Here is a 16,967-nt window from a genome sequence, read left to right as displayed (position 1 = left end):
CATTCTTTGTCACTGTTTCCCCCTGCGTCTGGTAAAGGACGGAGATTCTCCTCAGCCCTCCTTTTGTTGGTAATGTATCTATAGAAACAATTTTTATTGTCTTTTTCAGCAGCAGCCAGTTTCAGTTTTAGTTGAACTTTGGCCTTTCTAGTTTTCTCCCTGCATAACCTCACAACATCCTTGTAGTCCTTTGGAGATGCCTGTTCCTTCTTCCAAAGGTTATAATCTCTCTTTTTGTACCAATTCCCAGCCAAAGTTCTCTGTTCAGCCAGGCTGGTCTTCTCCACCAGCTTGTCTTTCAGGGCATGTTGACAGGCTGCTCCTGCACCTTGATGACCTACTTCTTGTAGAACGTTCAGCCTTCCTGGACTCCTTTGCCCATATTGCAATGTTAAATCTCAACGCAACATACAAACACAAAGCCCGTGGCATCAAGGTGAAAAAGGAATTGTAGCAGGTGTATTGAAATGAAGGCAAAGGTGACATGAACCCGTTTGCTAAGCAACAATACGAGTCACACACACACTCTAGGCTCAGATTAGGGCTCTGCTGCACGCAAACATTTACCTCTGCTACACGAGATACCAAATTTGGACTAGCGATAAAACTCTTCTGAGTAAGTTCTCACTCATGAACAGAAGTTGAAACATCTATCTTGAAAGTCATCAACTATCTCAAAAAGAAAGATCTATTTATAACAAATCACTCTTTCAGGAATGGGAGAGGACAATATGTTATCCGTTCTGTTAAGATAAACACTAAATAGCACCACCTAGGCCAGACCCCTGCCAGTCCACCTACAGCTGCTGTTCAGCAGCAGTCACATCATCTCTGGAGGAGCATCCACTGGACAAGCAAGTACTAACTGGAGGAAGAAAGCTTCCTTCTCTTCACTGCATTAGCAATTAATATGTCTTTTTCTCCCTATTTGGGCAATTGTAAAAGACATGAGGAACACAGAAATATCATAGGCTATGCAGTTTGGAAAATCTGCCAGTTTACTCTGTTATATCAAAGAATTGTGGGATTCCTGTTCAAAGAATTCAAAATTCTGGGGAGTTAAAAGTAAGCTCAGGAAACAAAGACTGAACATGTAATTTAGCTAAAAATGTGAAAAACATGATCTATGAATACTTTGCAAGGCATAAGCCTTAACATCAGAAATGAGTAATTTGTATCACACATAGAGAACAACAACTGTGAAGATGCATCAACATCATCTTGAAAATATGCCACAACTGATCTCTGTTAACCTTACAAAGACCCACACACCCGAGACATTAATTTTCTGCATTTGAACGAAGGATAGAAATGGGTGTTTTTCAGGTCAGTCGTGGTAAATGAAATGAAATCTGGGAAGATTACTCTCTGGGAATAATGACACCAGGTGTTCTATTATAAACAGTATCAAAAAGTATTGTAATATCCAACCTGCCATTGTGAGTTGACATCATAAAATAGTCTGTGCTCAAATACCCCATTTCTTTGTGGATCCCTCTCAAAAAATGATCACATTCTAAACAAATATGAAAACCTAAAATGTCTAAATGGTGCATTTAGTACAAATGGATAAAAACTTTTCCATGTATTCTCAGTTTTATTTTTTCATGGTTCACAGCATTCATTTGAAAGACAAATTGTAAAAGGTCAGAAAGAATACAACTGAATGCAAAACAAACCAAGTCCAAGAAGCTGGCGTTCCAGAGTACAGGCAAAAGGCAGCCCTCATTTCCAAGATAAACCAAGACCATTTTACTGCATTACTCTTTTTCAGAGAAAATAACAAGCAAGGAAATGAGAAGTGAGGAGAGAAATGCAGAACTGCAAAAGAGAAGTAAATAAAGTGGGATGGAAAAGGAGTTTACTACTCACTCTCCAGAAGCTAAGAGATGTTACAGGGAAACCCTAATATCCCTGTAACCACCCAGCAAGAACCTCTCCTTTCAAAGGATTCCATTAAAGGTTGCATTATGTTTTACCTGACTCAATCGTGCAACTTAGAGTATGCAGCTTTCATATGGCTGCTATACAATTCCTACACAGGCCTCAAAATATCTCTGTATCTGTTTATTTTTAAATCTTGCTATATTAAAACAAATGCTGATATTTGAGGAGAAAAACCTGCTGTGACTGAGTTAGTGACTTCTGAACCCTAGGAAATGGCAGTGTAGCTGTGAATGAGAAGTCTGGAAGTGAGTGTAACAGCAGCAGCATTGACCCAACCAAAGCTGTGTCCCACATGCTTTTCAGAGCACGACTTATCCAAGTAAGCAAGGGCTTTTAGGAACAAGCTTATGTACATACATTTTGGCTTATAGCACTGTGGTTGGGGAAGTGATCCAACAAACTTGAGGCATAAGGAGTGGAAATCAGTGTTGCTGTACAAGGAGCATTTGCAGTTATTATTTTCCCATCCTTCCTTGGATGGGAAACATTGATACATGTAAAATCAGCTTCCAAACTATACATGAAACGCCTAAATGCAAACTTTACCCTGTCTTTCCCAACACAATGCAAGTAATAGCCAATTCATCCAGGGTAAGGCTCAGCCTCCCCAATCGTGCTGGACAATGTGTTTTTCCATTTTCCCACTCTTTTCCCTGTGCAGAAAGGAAAGGCTTTCTATTCCTATTCACATTTGTCTTTCCTCTTTCTATCCCCATGACTCCTGTATCTTTTTCACCCCTAAAGAAGTGATGTTATGTGCAAATAAGACTGGTTACATCAAGCCTTTAAATACTGTGAAAATGAAGTCTTAAAACGGCTGTATGTCACCTGTCATACTCAACACCCCACCCCCCTCTTTTACCACATTTTACCTAGAGTTGACTCTTCAGCTCTTTTTTTTTTTAAACCTGTCATTTAACACAGTAAATATTTTGGTAAGACTTTTACAGCAATAGCCTCTTTTTTCTGCTGAAAAAATAAAAGTAATTAGTGTGATGGAGAGTTTCCTGCTTAATTGCTGCTGTATAGAGTGGAAACTTCAAGCAGAATTATGACTTATCAAAATCATGAAACAAACGACAGAATTATAGCTTCGTGTAGAAGTCTCTAATCCTAAATCAGAGGTTATCTATCTGGGGATATTTTGTAGACATAGTGTTTCTTCAATACCTCCCAGAAAAATAATTTCCTAAGTATGAACTCAGTGCTTATTCCAGCACAAGATGCTGTATTTAGCTGAATTTTTTCAATTCAAAATATCAAAACCTCAACTGTGAAACAGTTTTTATCTGGGAGAAATAAGAGACAAAGGGACAAAAAGATAAGAAGGTACGCTGCAGTAAACAGAGTTTTAAAAGGCAGGAAAAAACAGGAGAGACAAAAGCAGCACAAAATGCAACACAAGAGAAAGGGAAGGAAAAAACAAAGCCAGCATAACACTACCTCTTCCAAAATGCAGATACATCAACAGCGTATACATAACAAATATCCTGTCATTAAAGAGAGAGAAGGTATGAGCCAAACCACCAATTCACGTATCACGATGCATAAAGGCAATTACTAAAATCTACCATGCAACAAAATATAGAATAATTGAGGGAAATAAGAACAGGAAAGTAGTTCTACTCTGTGTAACTTAAGTAAGTTACTTGTTCAAGTCAGTCCACATCTCCCCAGCAGAGCTCAGCCATGGGAACTGGAAACCAGTGAGCTGCTTGCAACTGCCAGATGCTCCCACAGTAAAGATGAGTTTGTTTTAGCAAAGTCATATGGGAGAACTAAGAAGAAATAAGAAAAGGTACTTCCTTTGCCTCTCAACTGGCACAGTTATCTGGTAGAAAACAACCAACCAACCAAACCAAACCCTCCCCACACCAAAAAGTGAAGCTTCATGGGTATAAACACAAGGCAAAAATTACTCCACAGCTGTCCAAGGGAAGGGGTTGTTTTCATCCAAATTAACTGAGGCCAGCCAGGTTAGCATATACAAACACACACGAGCAGCAGTGCCAAATGCATCTCACAAGAGGAATTTACAAAGGAAAGTTTCCTCATGCTAATGAGCTGTGGCCAGCCCAAACATGTCCAGTGTTACATAGGACTGTCCTGCAACATTTTGGTGAAAAGGAGGTAAGACAGTGGACTGGCTTTTGGGTTCACTCTTACTGTGTTCTGGCAAGTTGTCTGAAATAATAAATTCTCTTGTTTTAACAGAATTTTTAAGGTATGGATTGAACAGCGCTTTTACACTGAGATCTTCCAGCTTTAAAACTTCATGATCATTTTCCCCATTTTTAATTGAAGCGTGTTGAGATCCACATACACCATCTTCCATCATTTCTATGCATTGGATTTCCTTCACTGGTATTAAGGCTGAATGCATTTGACTTCTGGTATCTTCATCAGTAATTATATAAGGCATGGATGGTGAAAAACATTTAGCAACTTCATTTTCTTTATTATACAGTATCTTTTTATCTCTATTAATCATGCCTTTTGTATTAGTATCAGTACATGTAGAAACACGGTTTTCACAGTTCATTAGTAGCGATCCTTCCTGACTGTCTTCAGGAAAACAATGTTCCAAAACACTTACGTCTTCAAAGTCTATGGTTTTAGCCTCAGTTGTTACTCCCTTCAAAAATGAATTATTCTGTCAGGACAAAGAGATAAATTGGAAAGTTATATAAGGGCAGATCATGTATTAGTTTGGTTTTTTAGTACATAAAATATTGCCATTTGAGCTCTGCTTGACTCAATTTTGAAAGTGCATTAATAAAAGAGTTCATGTGCATTTCAGCTGGGATGTAGTTATTTGTGAATAAGTCCTAAAAATGACAATGTTATCCTGTCCATTCACTAAACACTTTCATATTACGTTTTCTGTGCTCAATAAAATAAGGAGTTTCAAATGAAGGCTCAGAAGTAGGCTTGGGCTGTTTCTGTCTTTTCCAGTCTAACCATCTATTTTTAAAACAGAAGTTTAAAGCCCATTCTCCATAGATTACACTTTCTATGTAGACCTCATCAACTTCATTCAAATAAACATCAAAACTTAATTTAGGAATAAATATCCAACAATAAATAAGACAGAAATGTTTGTACTGTAATATACCAAATCTTATCATATTACCCTGTATTTTTTGTGGAAAAGGGAGGAGGTACCCTGGTGTGGGAATCTGACTAGGTAGACTCAATAACCTGAGCAAATTTAATTGACTTATTTATTAAATCATGTCCACTGATCACTTCATAACTTCAAAATATTATTTCTCATTGTCATGTAAGAATTATGTGAATTTACTTTATAAAGAGGCATCTGTTCTATTTGAAATTCAGTTAAGAGCATTTCATACTTAGAAGAATGAAACTCAACAGGATTTTTTTTAGTCATAAAAAGTCAAAGAAGGACTTCTCTCCACTTGAACCCTTTTTAATACATGAAATTGCAATAATTACCATAGATGCATCAAGAGGCCATTCCACTGCAATGCTCTCTGCAGGATTGGGTATATCAGGCCAGCAAGCCTTTTTAAACCTATCATTGAGAAACAAAGATTAATCAAATGACGAAAGAAATTGATTATTAAAAATAAAACTAACAAATCTCCAGAAATCCCAGACACTACTAAAATGTCAAACTTTCACAAAGGAAGTCTTCCCTATATTAACACAATCTTTTCTTTTTCACTGTAAGAGTTTTCCCTCATATTAGTTTCTATTACAAAAGATATTAGCAAGTAAAACTTTTGGGTCACAGAGACATGGCACAAAAACTACTAATGCACAAAGGTAATTTTATTTTATTATATAGTAGATCAAATATTACCATGCCAAAACAAGGCTGTATACAAAACCTGTTGTGATTACATTTCAGCATAGTTCTTTAGTGAAAAGGCAATTCAGGTCAGCTTTGCTCTAGGAAAGTGTCCCCAGCATTACACCATATTAGAGCTACTCTGAGTTCTTATGTTAACAGCAGATAAATGACACTGACACTGTAGCTTATAGTTGTTTGATGGAGTAGTAAACAGGAAAGAAATTAATCACTCGTTGACTCTGGCTGTATGTGTAAGTGAATGAGAACCAGTAAATATACACATACACAAGAATATAAACACTCAGCTACATCTCAAATTATTCTCCAGAATCAAAACATAGTTTCTTACTACTGTAAAAATTCAGAATACACAACACAGTTGAATATGTAAAAGAGCTGGAAGTTATGCTTACTATTTCAGCTATGCTTATTACCTGATGTTTTGCATGGCCACAGTCCATGGTTCCAGTATCTTAGAACACCCCAAAATAGTTTAGATTTTTAACCTTCTTATTAAGCTTCATCCAAACAACTCAGTTACTTTTCATGCTAAAGAAAAGCACATCTTACAATGTTAACAAATCCTGTTATAGCACCCCATGCTCTTAGGAAGCAATTTAAAATCTGGCATGGGACACCCGTTATAGTATATTAAAGGATTATGAATCATGTATAGATAGGGATCCATAGCAGTGTATCAAGCATTCAAATGTTTGATTTCAGGTGATGTAATTTCTAGTTTCTTCATGACTTCTTTACAGTTCAGTAACAAAACTAACAAAAGTAATATTAATGTAGCTAAGATAAGCAACAGAGGTTATGTGACGTGTTCTACTGGTGTACTAGTAGATGTAGTATTATGACCTCCTGGAAAACCCTATTTTGGTGTTATTAACTCTTCACTAACTGGTTTAAAGTATGCTCCCCTCACCTGATTGACAATGGAACTGCAAATGGCATATAGCATTTTCCACAAATTGATACAGGTGATACATAAATCTGCTTCTCCTACTTCTTTTTTTCTGATTTACTGCACTTTCTAAAATTGATATTTATTTTTGGAGTACAACACATTAACTGCAGTTACAAGATAACCTGTATGCTTATTTATTTGTTACTCCAATTGTTTGCTTTCTTAATTTGACATTGGTTTGGAACCCAACAAGAGCATTTATAAGAGAGATAAAAATTTCCCTTTTACAAGTTAAAATTAACTGACTGCATTCAGTTTTAGAAGGTAGAAAATGTACTCACGCATGTTTTTTCAAAATGCATGCTATCCAAAGGCCTAACAGAACCAACATGCTTAGTCCAACAGGCAGAGCAATGAAAATAACGTCTTCCTTATCTATAAAGCAGAGGGAAAAAAAAAAAAAACAACACCACAGATGTTTATAATTTCTTCAAGTATTGCCTTAAGACAGCTAGTGTTCAACATCCAAGACATCTAATTACACAGTTCTAAAATGCCACATCGAAACTAGCCAAAGTTATTCAGAATACTGTACGGTACTCAGTGCACGATGTGTCAAAAGATATTTTTAATCCAACCTGTCACAGCTACTGAACCAGAAAAGCAGCTCATAATGAGACTTCCCAGGATATCTCAGGAACAGATATCTTGAATTTTAAAATTCCCTTCATTTAACAGAATCACACAATAATTCAGATTGGAGGGGATATCTGTCGGTCCCCTCATCCAACTTTGAAATCAGAATCAGGTTGCTTAGGGTCATACTAAGCAAAACTTTGAAAGTCACCTAGAATGAAGAGCATACACCTCTCTGGGTACCTGTTGTTTTAGAATCACCTTAAACTGCCATATAGTGCCACTCCTACCCATTACGACAAAATAAATAGTAAATCCAATGCAGTAGATGATAGGTTTTAAATACACAAAAAACAGTGCACAAATTTCTAAGCTGGCTTCCAAGTACCCACTAGAGGTAGATACTGACAGCAGCAATGAAGACCAGACCTCAGCATACTCTACCTTACTTTGCATTTGACCAGGAAACTAGCAGATGACTTTACAGACAAAAAATAAATCAGCTTTGAGTCCCATAGCAAGTTTAAAGGTAGTTCGTGCTCTTTTTTACGTTTCAGTTTGGCCACCACCATGAAAATTTATGTAGGTATTGAAAGAATTCTTCCAGGAGAAGCGAGGAACTGTCTGAACTTCTAACCCACAGCAGTCATACTGACCTCCATGGTAAAATCTGGCTAGAACAATTAAGAGATTATCTCCCCACACCCAATAGCCACAAGCTGTGGCCTTACTACTTAAGCTTCTATAGCAGAAGAAATGAAAAGCAATGCCCGGCTATTCTAAATCTAGTATCTCAAATGGAAATGTCTGCTTTTTAATAAACTGTTAGGCATGCCGTCACATAACTGACAGCATGACAGCTCCCACAAACATCCATAGTATTTCACAGCTTTACTGAAAACAAGATTTTGTGGTTTGATTTCTAGTCTTGAGGTTTTATTCTGTGAGATATCAGTGAAACTGAGTTAAATTCAGCTACTGTTGGTAATTCTTCCTTGTTTTGCTAAACAGTAATAAAATAAATAAAAAAGAAAAAGAAATTAACAAATGCCTAAACAAAAATGTTCTGTATTTCCTACTCCCAAACCTGTTTTTAAAATAGTAGTAACTAACCAGGAATATTACTTACTGAATTTCAAAGTCTTGAAGGTTTTTGGCTCCCCACTGGTTCCACCAGCTTCATTGCTTGCCATGATATAGACAGTATATTGTGTATTAGGCTGTAAGGACTTCAGTCTGTATTGCAGAACATCAGCGTTCACTGTGTCATCTTTTTAGGGGAAGATTTATGTCAAAAAACACAAAAAACAGTATTGTAGCAGGGAACCATACGCTTATTTAGCATCTTTTACAATGATAGAGAGTATTTTAAAGACAACTTGAAATAGAAAGCAACCTTATCAGTCCTTTGAGAGACAAAAATTGCTAAACAATGCTTATCAAAGCTACCTAAAAGTTTTGAGAAAAAATAATAAACCATATGTATTTATTTTTAAAAGTAAATACACATTTTTTGCTGATATTAAAGATAGGCAAAGTGTGGTTTCCTGTAGTTTATTTTCTCATTAAAAACAGTGCTTTGAGATCTTTATTTCCTGGAACCTAAGCTCAGAAATTAAAAACTTAAAATAGTTTCTGCAGCTCATTAAATTTAACTGCATTTCTAGGATATGTATTCAGACACTGATCATCCAAAAGAATGCAATCTATCAGCACTGGGTTATCACCCCAAAAATGTCAGAGGAAAACCAAAATCAACAGGAATCTTTTTCCAAGTTTCAAAAGCTTTTCTGAATAGAACTCAACACTTTCAATACCTTCCGCATTACTGGAATTAGCATGATGTGCTTCACTTTTCAATTCTTTTAATCAGGGCATGTATCATAACATTCTATGTGTACAAACAGTATTAAACGCATGTTCCTTTTATGAAATATAAGTCACTGAAGTTCTATTCTATCAAAAAGATGCCAAAAAGACATCAGAGAGACCTCAAAAAACACCAGTGCAGTAAGGTTTTACCATTTAAATTTAAGCCCCTTGAGTCGCTATTTAAAACTAAATTCCTAAAGGAACTAATCTGTACCCCTAAAATGGGCACAGTCTGCTTTACTAAGCAGAAGTAATACAGATATACATGGCTTCATAACATGAGGCTGCATGTCTTAAGGATGATCCTTAACAGAGCAGTAAACATTAAATTACTCAGAAGCCAACAATGGTAGGAAAAGTTGCATGTAGAGGACTGAATCTGACAAATAATGAGCTTCCTCTTCCTAATTTAAAATTTACCAAGAATTTGGTAAATTGCACTGGCTCCAAACTGGGAATCCAGAAGCAACTGAAGACATCAGAACACTTGTAAGTTTTAAATCTTTTTAAAAAAAAAAAAAAAATATGTTAGGTGTCTGCTAACAGTGACATCTAAGACAGAGGAGGAAAATGAACCATTTCTGAAGCACTGAATGATCCAACAGCATTCTTCATAAACTATACAGGAAGAACAAATTTAGGCCACCAAACGTCTGTCATAAAAGATTCTGATGAGATTTAGGCTAGAGAATTTCTGAATAGATAGGAATATACTGACACCTTGCATGGATACTATGCCTGAGGTCAGAGATTAAGAATATGCTCAAAAAGTTATGCTATCAGCTTCCAGAGTAGAAAAGCAATATCAAGCATAGAAAATCAAGCACATTTGAAAACATTAATCTAAAAACTGTGTCCAAAGAAACTATTTCTTGGCAGCATATTTTAGCTTCTTGACTATCATTTGCTGTTTTGCTTTTATTATAAAACTGACTGTAAAAAACACTGTTACTAGAAAATTTCCACCATACTCTTCCAGAAACTGTGAGCTTGAGAAAGACATCCTTCCAAGGACATTCATGGAACTTATAAATTCACTGAACCCTTACGAGGTTCAAATTCATGAATCTGCACAGGATCTATAACTCCCCAATGTATTTTAGCTCCATTTTGCTCCTCTACTTCTGTCATTAGTTTTTCCATTAGCTTCAGAGGTGTGTCATGATGGAAGAGAGATCTGAAGATGGAGGGAGACTAGTACTTAAGCAAAAGGTAAAAACAGCAAGTATCTGACAAATAATACTCTCCAATTTGGCATACTCCTGAAAATTTGATTTATTTTTTTTTTAAACTATTAACAGATAATCTGCAAAAAGCCTCTCATTTTCCATCCTGCTCTGGAAATGGAGGAATGATACTGTTGCCATACACTGACTAATTTATCGCATGGACATCTATCAGATTTGAATCTGAGCAGCAGAAAGGACAATGTGGCCAACAGTCATGGCCATAGTACCATGGACAGTACAACACTAACAGTAAGAAAGATAGAGAGCAAGCAGTGCTGTGCAAAATAAATTCAGAACAAAGAAACTGAGCAAGAACACAACATGTGTAGGCAGTATTAAAGCTGGGACTATGCACTAGAATATTCATTACAACTAAACCTTAAAAAAAAAAAAAAAAAGCCTTTATGTAAGCCACATTTTAATACTAGTATTTACAGACATATTTATAACATACAATAAGAAAGTGTGCTAATAACTATGGAAATAGCTATCTTCAGACAGCAGATTGTCATAGCCCTGTTGAAAGAATTGCTGTTTAACATATACTTACTCAATTCTTTTCCACCTTCAGGTTTATAAAATATTGTATAGTTACTGATAAACCCATTTCTTTTATCCTTTGAAATCTCCTTCCATTTTATTGTAACTTCATTTTTCCCTGGAATGCCTGTGTCAGCCACAGGTCCTTCTGATGGCTCTACACAGAAGCATTATAGAGTTAAAAAAAAGGTAGTAGAATAGTCTAAGTACCAGTGTTACCCATCCGTGTTACCTCACACATACCAGTAAAATTAGCAGCAAGACACGTATAAGTAAATGTGTCATCTTCACGGTCTGATACAGCCCTTAACTTTTTCACCCCCTTTAATGTGTGATTTTTTCCTGATAATACTTCCTTTCATCTATCCTAGCATTTACATAGTTCTCAGTGTTACTGCATCTGTATACCTTGAGATCATTAAAAGGCTCTATCCTTACATCACCGATTGATCACGAGGTAAAACATCCTTATGCACTCAGGGGGAACTCAGGTGCAAGGTCACCATGTATGCAGAATGTTTCTGGCTGAGCTGAGATTCAGCTGGGGCCTTCAGTACCCCCCAGTCTTTTCCCATTACATTAGACAAAGTCTACTTACACAGTACAACTTCACATGCATTGCTTGTCCTGAACCCAGGACAGAAGTTACTGTACATAACACTTCAAAGCAAGAGCTCTCAGTGCTTCAGTTTTAAAACAAATATGTTCCTTCCCATTCTCTGACAACCTTTAGTATTGTCACACCTCTCTAGAAACAGGAAAGCACTTGAAAGAAAGTTCTGATTGTGCTAGTAAGTATTACTCAAACATACAATACTCTATCACCTCCTCCTTGTAATTAATGCTGTTTAGTGGTGCTTTGTATTATGTGTGCATGCGCACTTACATAGACCTATATATGCATATACAAAGAAATGTACATTTTCACCTTAAATCTTAAAACTACATTCTTACAGTTGGCTGTATGAATCACCGAATTCACATGAAATTTTATGAATAAAGAAACCTTCCCCATACACAGAGTATCATTCACGGTTTCTACCCAAACTGCAAATATCATGGCTTTTTGTCAAGTTTTATGTGCAGGACTGTAAATGTTTTGTTACATTATAAATTTTTTCTAAAAAAGAAAGTTTTTCAAAACATCATTTTTAACATGAGTAGAAAACTTCCTCATACGTTAGAACTGATAAATGGAGCCAAGCATTAAAATCAAGTCTAATTTTATACTTAAATAAACTGTCATATTTAAGAGATAGCCACTTTAAAATGTCTGTGGCTATATTCTTTTCAAGTGCTTTGTATACAGTACACAAACTTTACAAGAAATTAGTGGATTCAAGCGGCAGTGTGTATCACAAGATATACATGTGTTTTACTGAACAATTCAGTAGCTGATCTATGAACAGAAATAAGGAAGCCTGAATCCTGGGGGGTTTTCAGTATCTGTGTCTCTCCTTCGGTAATACCAGTTTCAAGTTACTCAAAGACAATACACCCTGAGAGACAGACTACAACACACATTTCACAACGTTACTAGTTTAAAATACGTACTTTTCTCTTGAATGTAAGTTTGTATGGAATATGGAGCTGCTACTTTATTTCCATAGAGAGGATACACTGAGATGTTGTAGCATACAAATGGTTTAAAGTTTTCTGTAAAGGAAAAGAAGAAGTGTTGAAATACAATTCTCTATGTAAGATTAACACAATGAATGGAGTAAATTACAGCGCGGTTCTAAATACACTGTTACAGACTTCTATTTTCCTTCAACATTTTAGCAAGCATGATACATATTTATTGCCTCAAATGCTCATTACTGTCCTTAACACAATGAATTTCATTTAGTAGTATTCATAACAGCACTTGGTTTCTGACTCGTTTTTCAATTAGAAATTTGAATGAGTAATTATACTTCAGTGTTATTCAGCTTCTCTACAGGAAGCAACTTACTAATCTCATAACAGTCTAAGGTTTTGGATGGTTTTTATTTTCAAATAATAAGTACAAAATGATACTTCCAGAAGTATTTTTAATTTCACATATCTTTAAGTTAACTGCTCTGCACAAGCAAGTTTTGTCTCATGCATCAAACAGCTTAAAAGGCACAATGGAGCCCCAGCTCTTAACTCTACGCTGATGTTCCAGTTATGCCAGCTGCAGATCTGCCTCTAAGCAGCTTGACTCAAAGGTACAATTGTACAAGATAAATGTCTGCTGTATAATTTTATACGTTTCAAGACACAGTTTGACCTTCTGGAAATGAAGTTTTGAACTCTGAACGATCCAGCAGCCAAGTAACCAACAGGGTGAAACCCTACTTACAAGAAACTCTGATCAGCTCTGACAGAATACAGCTGTAGCTTTATACTCCATGGGATGAAATCTAGTGTAAAGGGTTTCCTAAACTGTTTGTCCTCAAGCTCTGCAGCTTGTTCAGTGAGAATATAGCTATCAACAGATGCCTGTATTTTATCAGTTCTCTGCTGCTTTTTCAGTTCCTGACACCTATTACTGCCCAGCAGGAGCTATGATGGTCCACATATCATGGTTTAAAAAATTCTACAAAAGAATGCCAGAAATAGGCCTCATTAAGAGTAAGTGTGAATTTGTCTTGAAATTTCTAATGTGACTTGTGCTTAGGGTAAGCAAAGGTCTAATAACACTGAGGAGGAAAGTTGCAGGTTTTATGTATTGAGAGCAGCTATAAACAGCCTTTACTCCTCAGAGTAAATTGCTGAACTGCACAATTTTCAGCATATGACTCGACTCGCCCATCTCTGTTCAATGTGTAATTAACTGTTCTTGAATTCTACTTCAAGTGAATTTTTGTCTGATTTGTTTTACTGTAGCATAGAAACAGTATTTAAATCACTGTTGTCTAAGCCTGTAAGACGAATTTCATGGGCAAGCTAATTACACTCATCACTAATGAACCAAGTGTTCCTTTTCACTTTAGAAAATGCAGGGTGCTTATTTTCTGAAAACTTTGAAAACACCATCTTGCATACTGCATGAAAATTTAAGAGAGTTAAAATTGCCATAAATTATATGCAAAGATTTCAATAAAGTGTGTAGTGATACTGTTATTTTTTAAAATGGTCTTTGGAAAGTTAGATGAGTTCATCCTTGCTTGTTCTTTCTGGTCTACCCATAGATAAATACACATAAATACATATCTATCAGTACATTATTAACAACTGCAACTGATAACTGAACGTACTTTTGTTAGTTTTCCAGTTTGTAGAATTTGATACATATTGCCATGATCTACCAAAAGGATCTGTTTCCAGTTCCTCATACCACTCAACTACATATTTGGTTACTTCTGTTTCGAAGGCTACCCATTCCACAACCACTTCTTCATTTGTCGTAAAGGTCCTCACTGTTTCGATAACCTGAGAAGCTAAAAGTTTAACAGAAAATGTCATCAGTTCTATTTATTTTCATAAAAACTGCAGCAAGAAAATTACTCACAGCAATCTGAGATTACTCCTTCAGAAGAGTATGGGACTTAGTCAAGGGTTTTTTAAAAAAATATTTTCAAGTTACTTTATACCTGTGTTCACGTGAGGTACTCAAAATACTTTAAAAAAAGCATGTAAGAATTGTTACAATGAAAAGGGGAAGGGGAAATTGAAGAGATGATACTCAAGGAGATTTACACATACAGAAGGAGGTTTACACATGCAGAATCAAAGACCAGTCTTTCTTCTAGGATCTGAATTTCACAGATTGTAAAGTTTTACAAACCAATTTTAGAGGTAGTGCTGATAAGCAAGCTTTGATTGAGATTACAAAGGCAATAGCAAAACAGTAAATTAAGTCAGCAAGGTCATGAATGACAGTGAAGCAAAAATGAACCATCAACCTGCAGAACAGGGTAATGAAAGTCTGAGTGAAAACCCAACCTGGCAAAGAAGACTTGGTGAAGCAGAAGGAAAAGAGATGTATGTTAGAGGAAAAAAGGCATGTCACAGCACAGAGAAATCCGGAAAACATTTCTTGTGGAATACGTAAGTGTATAAAGATGTAGCCAGCCAACTCCATGACAAGATGACTTCACATCTACATATCCAGTTTTCTGATTAGAAGTGAAATTTGACTGAGCAGTTCCTGGGGAACACTTGCATTCATTTCATGAACAACTGATGTGTGAGAAGGGTAGGAGAACCTCTCTTTTGGATCGTGGGTAGGCAGAAGGATGTTGCAATACAAGGCTTACAGAGATAACCAGAATTAGACGTAAGAGCCAAAGAACACAACTGTTGTGCTAGAGCAGACCAGCTTCCAGACCCTGGCAGTAGGTGGGATGGGATACTTGCGGAATGCACAGGAAATGAGAATTAATGGAGTGTTTCTTTCTCTACTTCCACTGTATTAAACACATTAAATGTATTAAACACATTTTTGAATGATGTTGTTAAATGCTCTGCAATAACGCCCTGTGGTAACCAATTTTATGACCTAGTAGAGGGATGAGACAGAACTAGGTAGGACTCTATAAGTTTATTTGGAGACCCAGGGCTAAAAAAACCAAAAAGGCAAAAAACAAAAAAGCTCCCATAAAGTAATAAAATAGAAATTCTAATAGGATATCAGAAAGTGCCGGTATCTTAACAACTATATCGCAAAACAGAAACTCCAACAATAATCACCTATAACAAAAGCATGACATACAATAGCAAAATAAGACAACCAGACAATATGCTTCTACTCAAAAGTACCGGGCTACACAGCTTAGTCCTTAGCACAACTTTGCTTCCACTATAACAGAACTTTTATAAAGGTGTTTTTTTTTTTTTTTTTTTTTTTTTTTTTTTTTTGTTAATGAGAAAAATGTATCAAAAGATTGAGAAATCTTACATCTTTCGTCAGTGGATGGAATCCTCAAAATAGCTTCAGGAGAATTTCCAGCAGAGTTATAGGCCATAACAGATATAATATATGCCTCTTCATTTAAAAGTAAAGTCATCTTCTTGTCAGTAGAGATGTTTGTCATTTTAATTGCAGCATTGTTTTCTAGAAAATACTGTATTTTGTAGCCTAGAATTCTCCCAGAAGATGGAAAGCTGTTTAATGGCTATTACAAAAATATGCAGTAGTGAGTATTTCACAGTATTATTTGTATAATCAAAACTGTATTAAAAATCAAATTACAAAATTATTATACTATATTTATAAAAGCAAAGTACTTTCTTGAGCCCCATCTTCAGGACAGTGACCTGCAACAATTTCATTGAAGGAAAGGTTCAGATGTCAAATACTGAGATAAGAAACACAAAGAGCCTCTGGTCACTCTACTAGATTAAAGTTAACTTAAACACAGTTTTGGTAAACTGTATTATTTAAGAGCACTTGCAAGGACTTTCAATCAGATTTTGCAGTGATCTGAACTCAACTAAACCCTTCCTTTCTGCACAGATTACGAAAATCTATTTATCAGTAAAGAGAAAAAAAAAAAAGAAGTCTTTTCAATTCTGATTCAGTTCAGTTTAGTGAGTTTTTTTCCTGTAGACAGCAAAACCCCCTGGCAGTTATATGTCCTAGAACACTAAAATACTTCAATGCAACATGAAGGACTTGAGGGGGTTGGTTGATGAGAAACTGAACATGAGCAGGCAGTGTGCGCTTGCAGCCCAGAAACCAACTGTATGCTGAGCTGCATGAAAAGCAGTGTGACCAGCAGGTCCAAGGAGGTGATCCTGCCCCTCTACTCCACTCTCGTGAGACCTCACTTGGAGTATTGTGCACAGTTCTGGTGTCCTCAACATAAAAAGGACATGGAGCTGTTGGAGCAAGTCCAGAGGAGTGCCAAGAGGATGATCAGGGGACTGGAGCACCTCCCGAATGAAGACAGGCTGAGAAAGTTGGGGCTGTTCAGCCTGGAGAAGAGAAGGCTGCGTGGAGACCTCATAGCAGCCTTCCAGTGTCTGAAGGGGGCCTACAAGGATGTTGGGGAGGGACTCTTTGTTAGGGACTGTAGTGGTAGGGGAAGGGGGGGGGGGG

The 16,967-nt window shown here is 36.4% G+C and overlaps 1 protein-coding gene across 1 annotated transcript in view; it reads right to left on the bottom strand.

The window, feature by feature from the left end:
* Positions 1 to 4,003: 4,003 nt before the first annotated feature.
* The window catches only part of IL31RA (interleukin 31 receptor A), a 21,731-nt gene continuing 8,767 nt past the window's right edge, over positions 4,004 to 16,967 (bottom strand). Inside the window, exons 8-15 of the mRNA XM_010019950.1 lie at positions 15,825 to 16,041; positions 14,182 to 14,364; positions 12,512 to 12,613; positions 10,968 to 11,114; positions 8,446 to 8,586; positions 7,022 to 7,115; positions 5,407 to 5,485; positions 4,004 to 4,600 (exon numbers count right to left, since the gene is read on the bottom strand). Coding sequence (XP_010018252.1) covers positions 4,004 to 4,600; positions 5,407 to 5,485; positions 7,022 to 7,115; positions 8,446 to 8,586; positions 10,968 to 11,114; positions 12,512 to 12,613; positions 14,182 to 14,364; positions 15,825 to 16,041 — 1,560 coding nt within the window. The remainder of the gene's footprint in view (positions 4,601 to 5,406; positions 5,486 to 7,021; positions 7,116 to 8,445; positions 8,587 to 10,967; positions 11,115 to 12,511; positions 12,614 to 14,181; positions 14,365 to 15,824; positions 16,042 to 16,967) is intronic.

Source organism: Nestor notabilis, unplaced genomic scaffold, assembly GCF_000696875.1.
Source record: "Nestor notabilis isolate BGI_N333 unplaced genomic scaffold, ASM69687v1 scaffold9578, whole genome shotgun sequence".
NCBI lineage: Eukaryota > Metazoa > Chordata > Aves > Psittaciformes > Psittacidae > Nestor > Nestor notabilis.
Note: the sequence above shows the minus strand (reverse complement) of the source record. Positions and strands in the feature narration are given on the sequence as shown.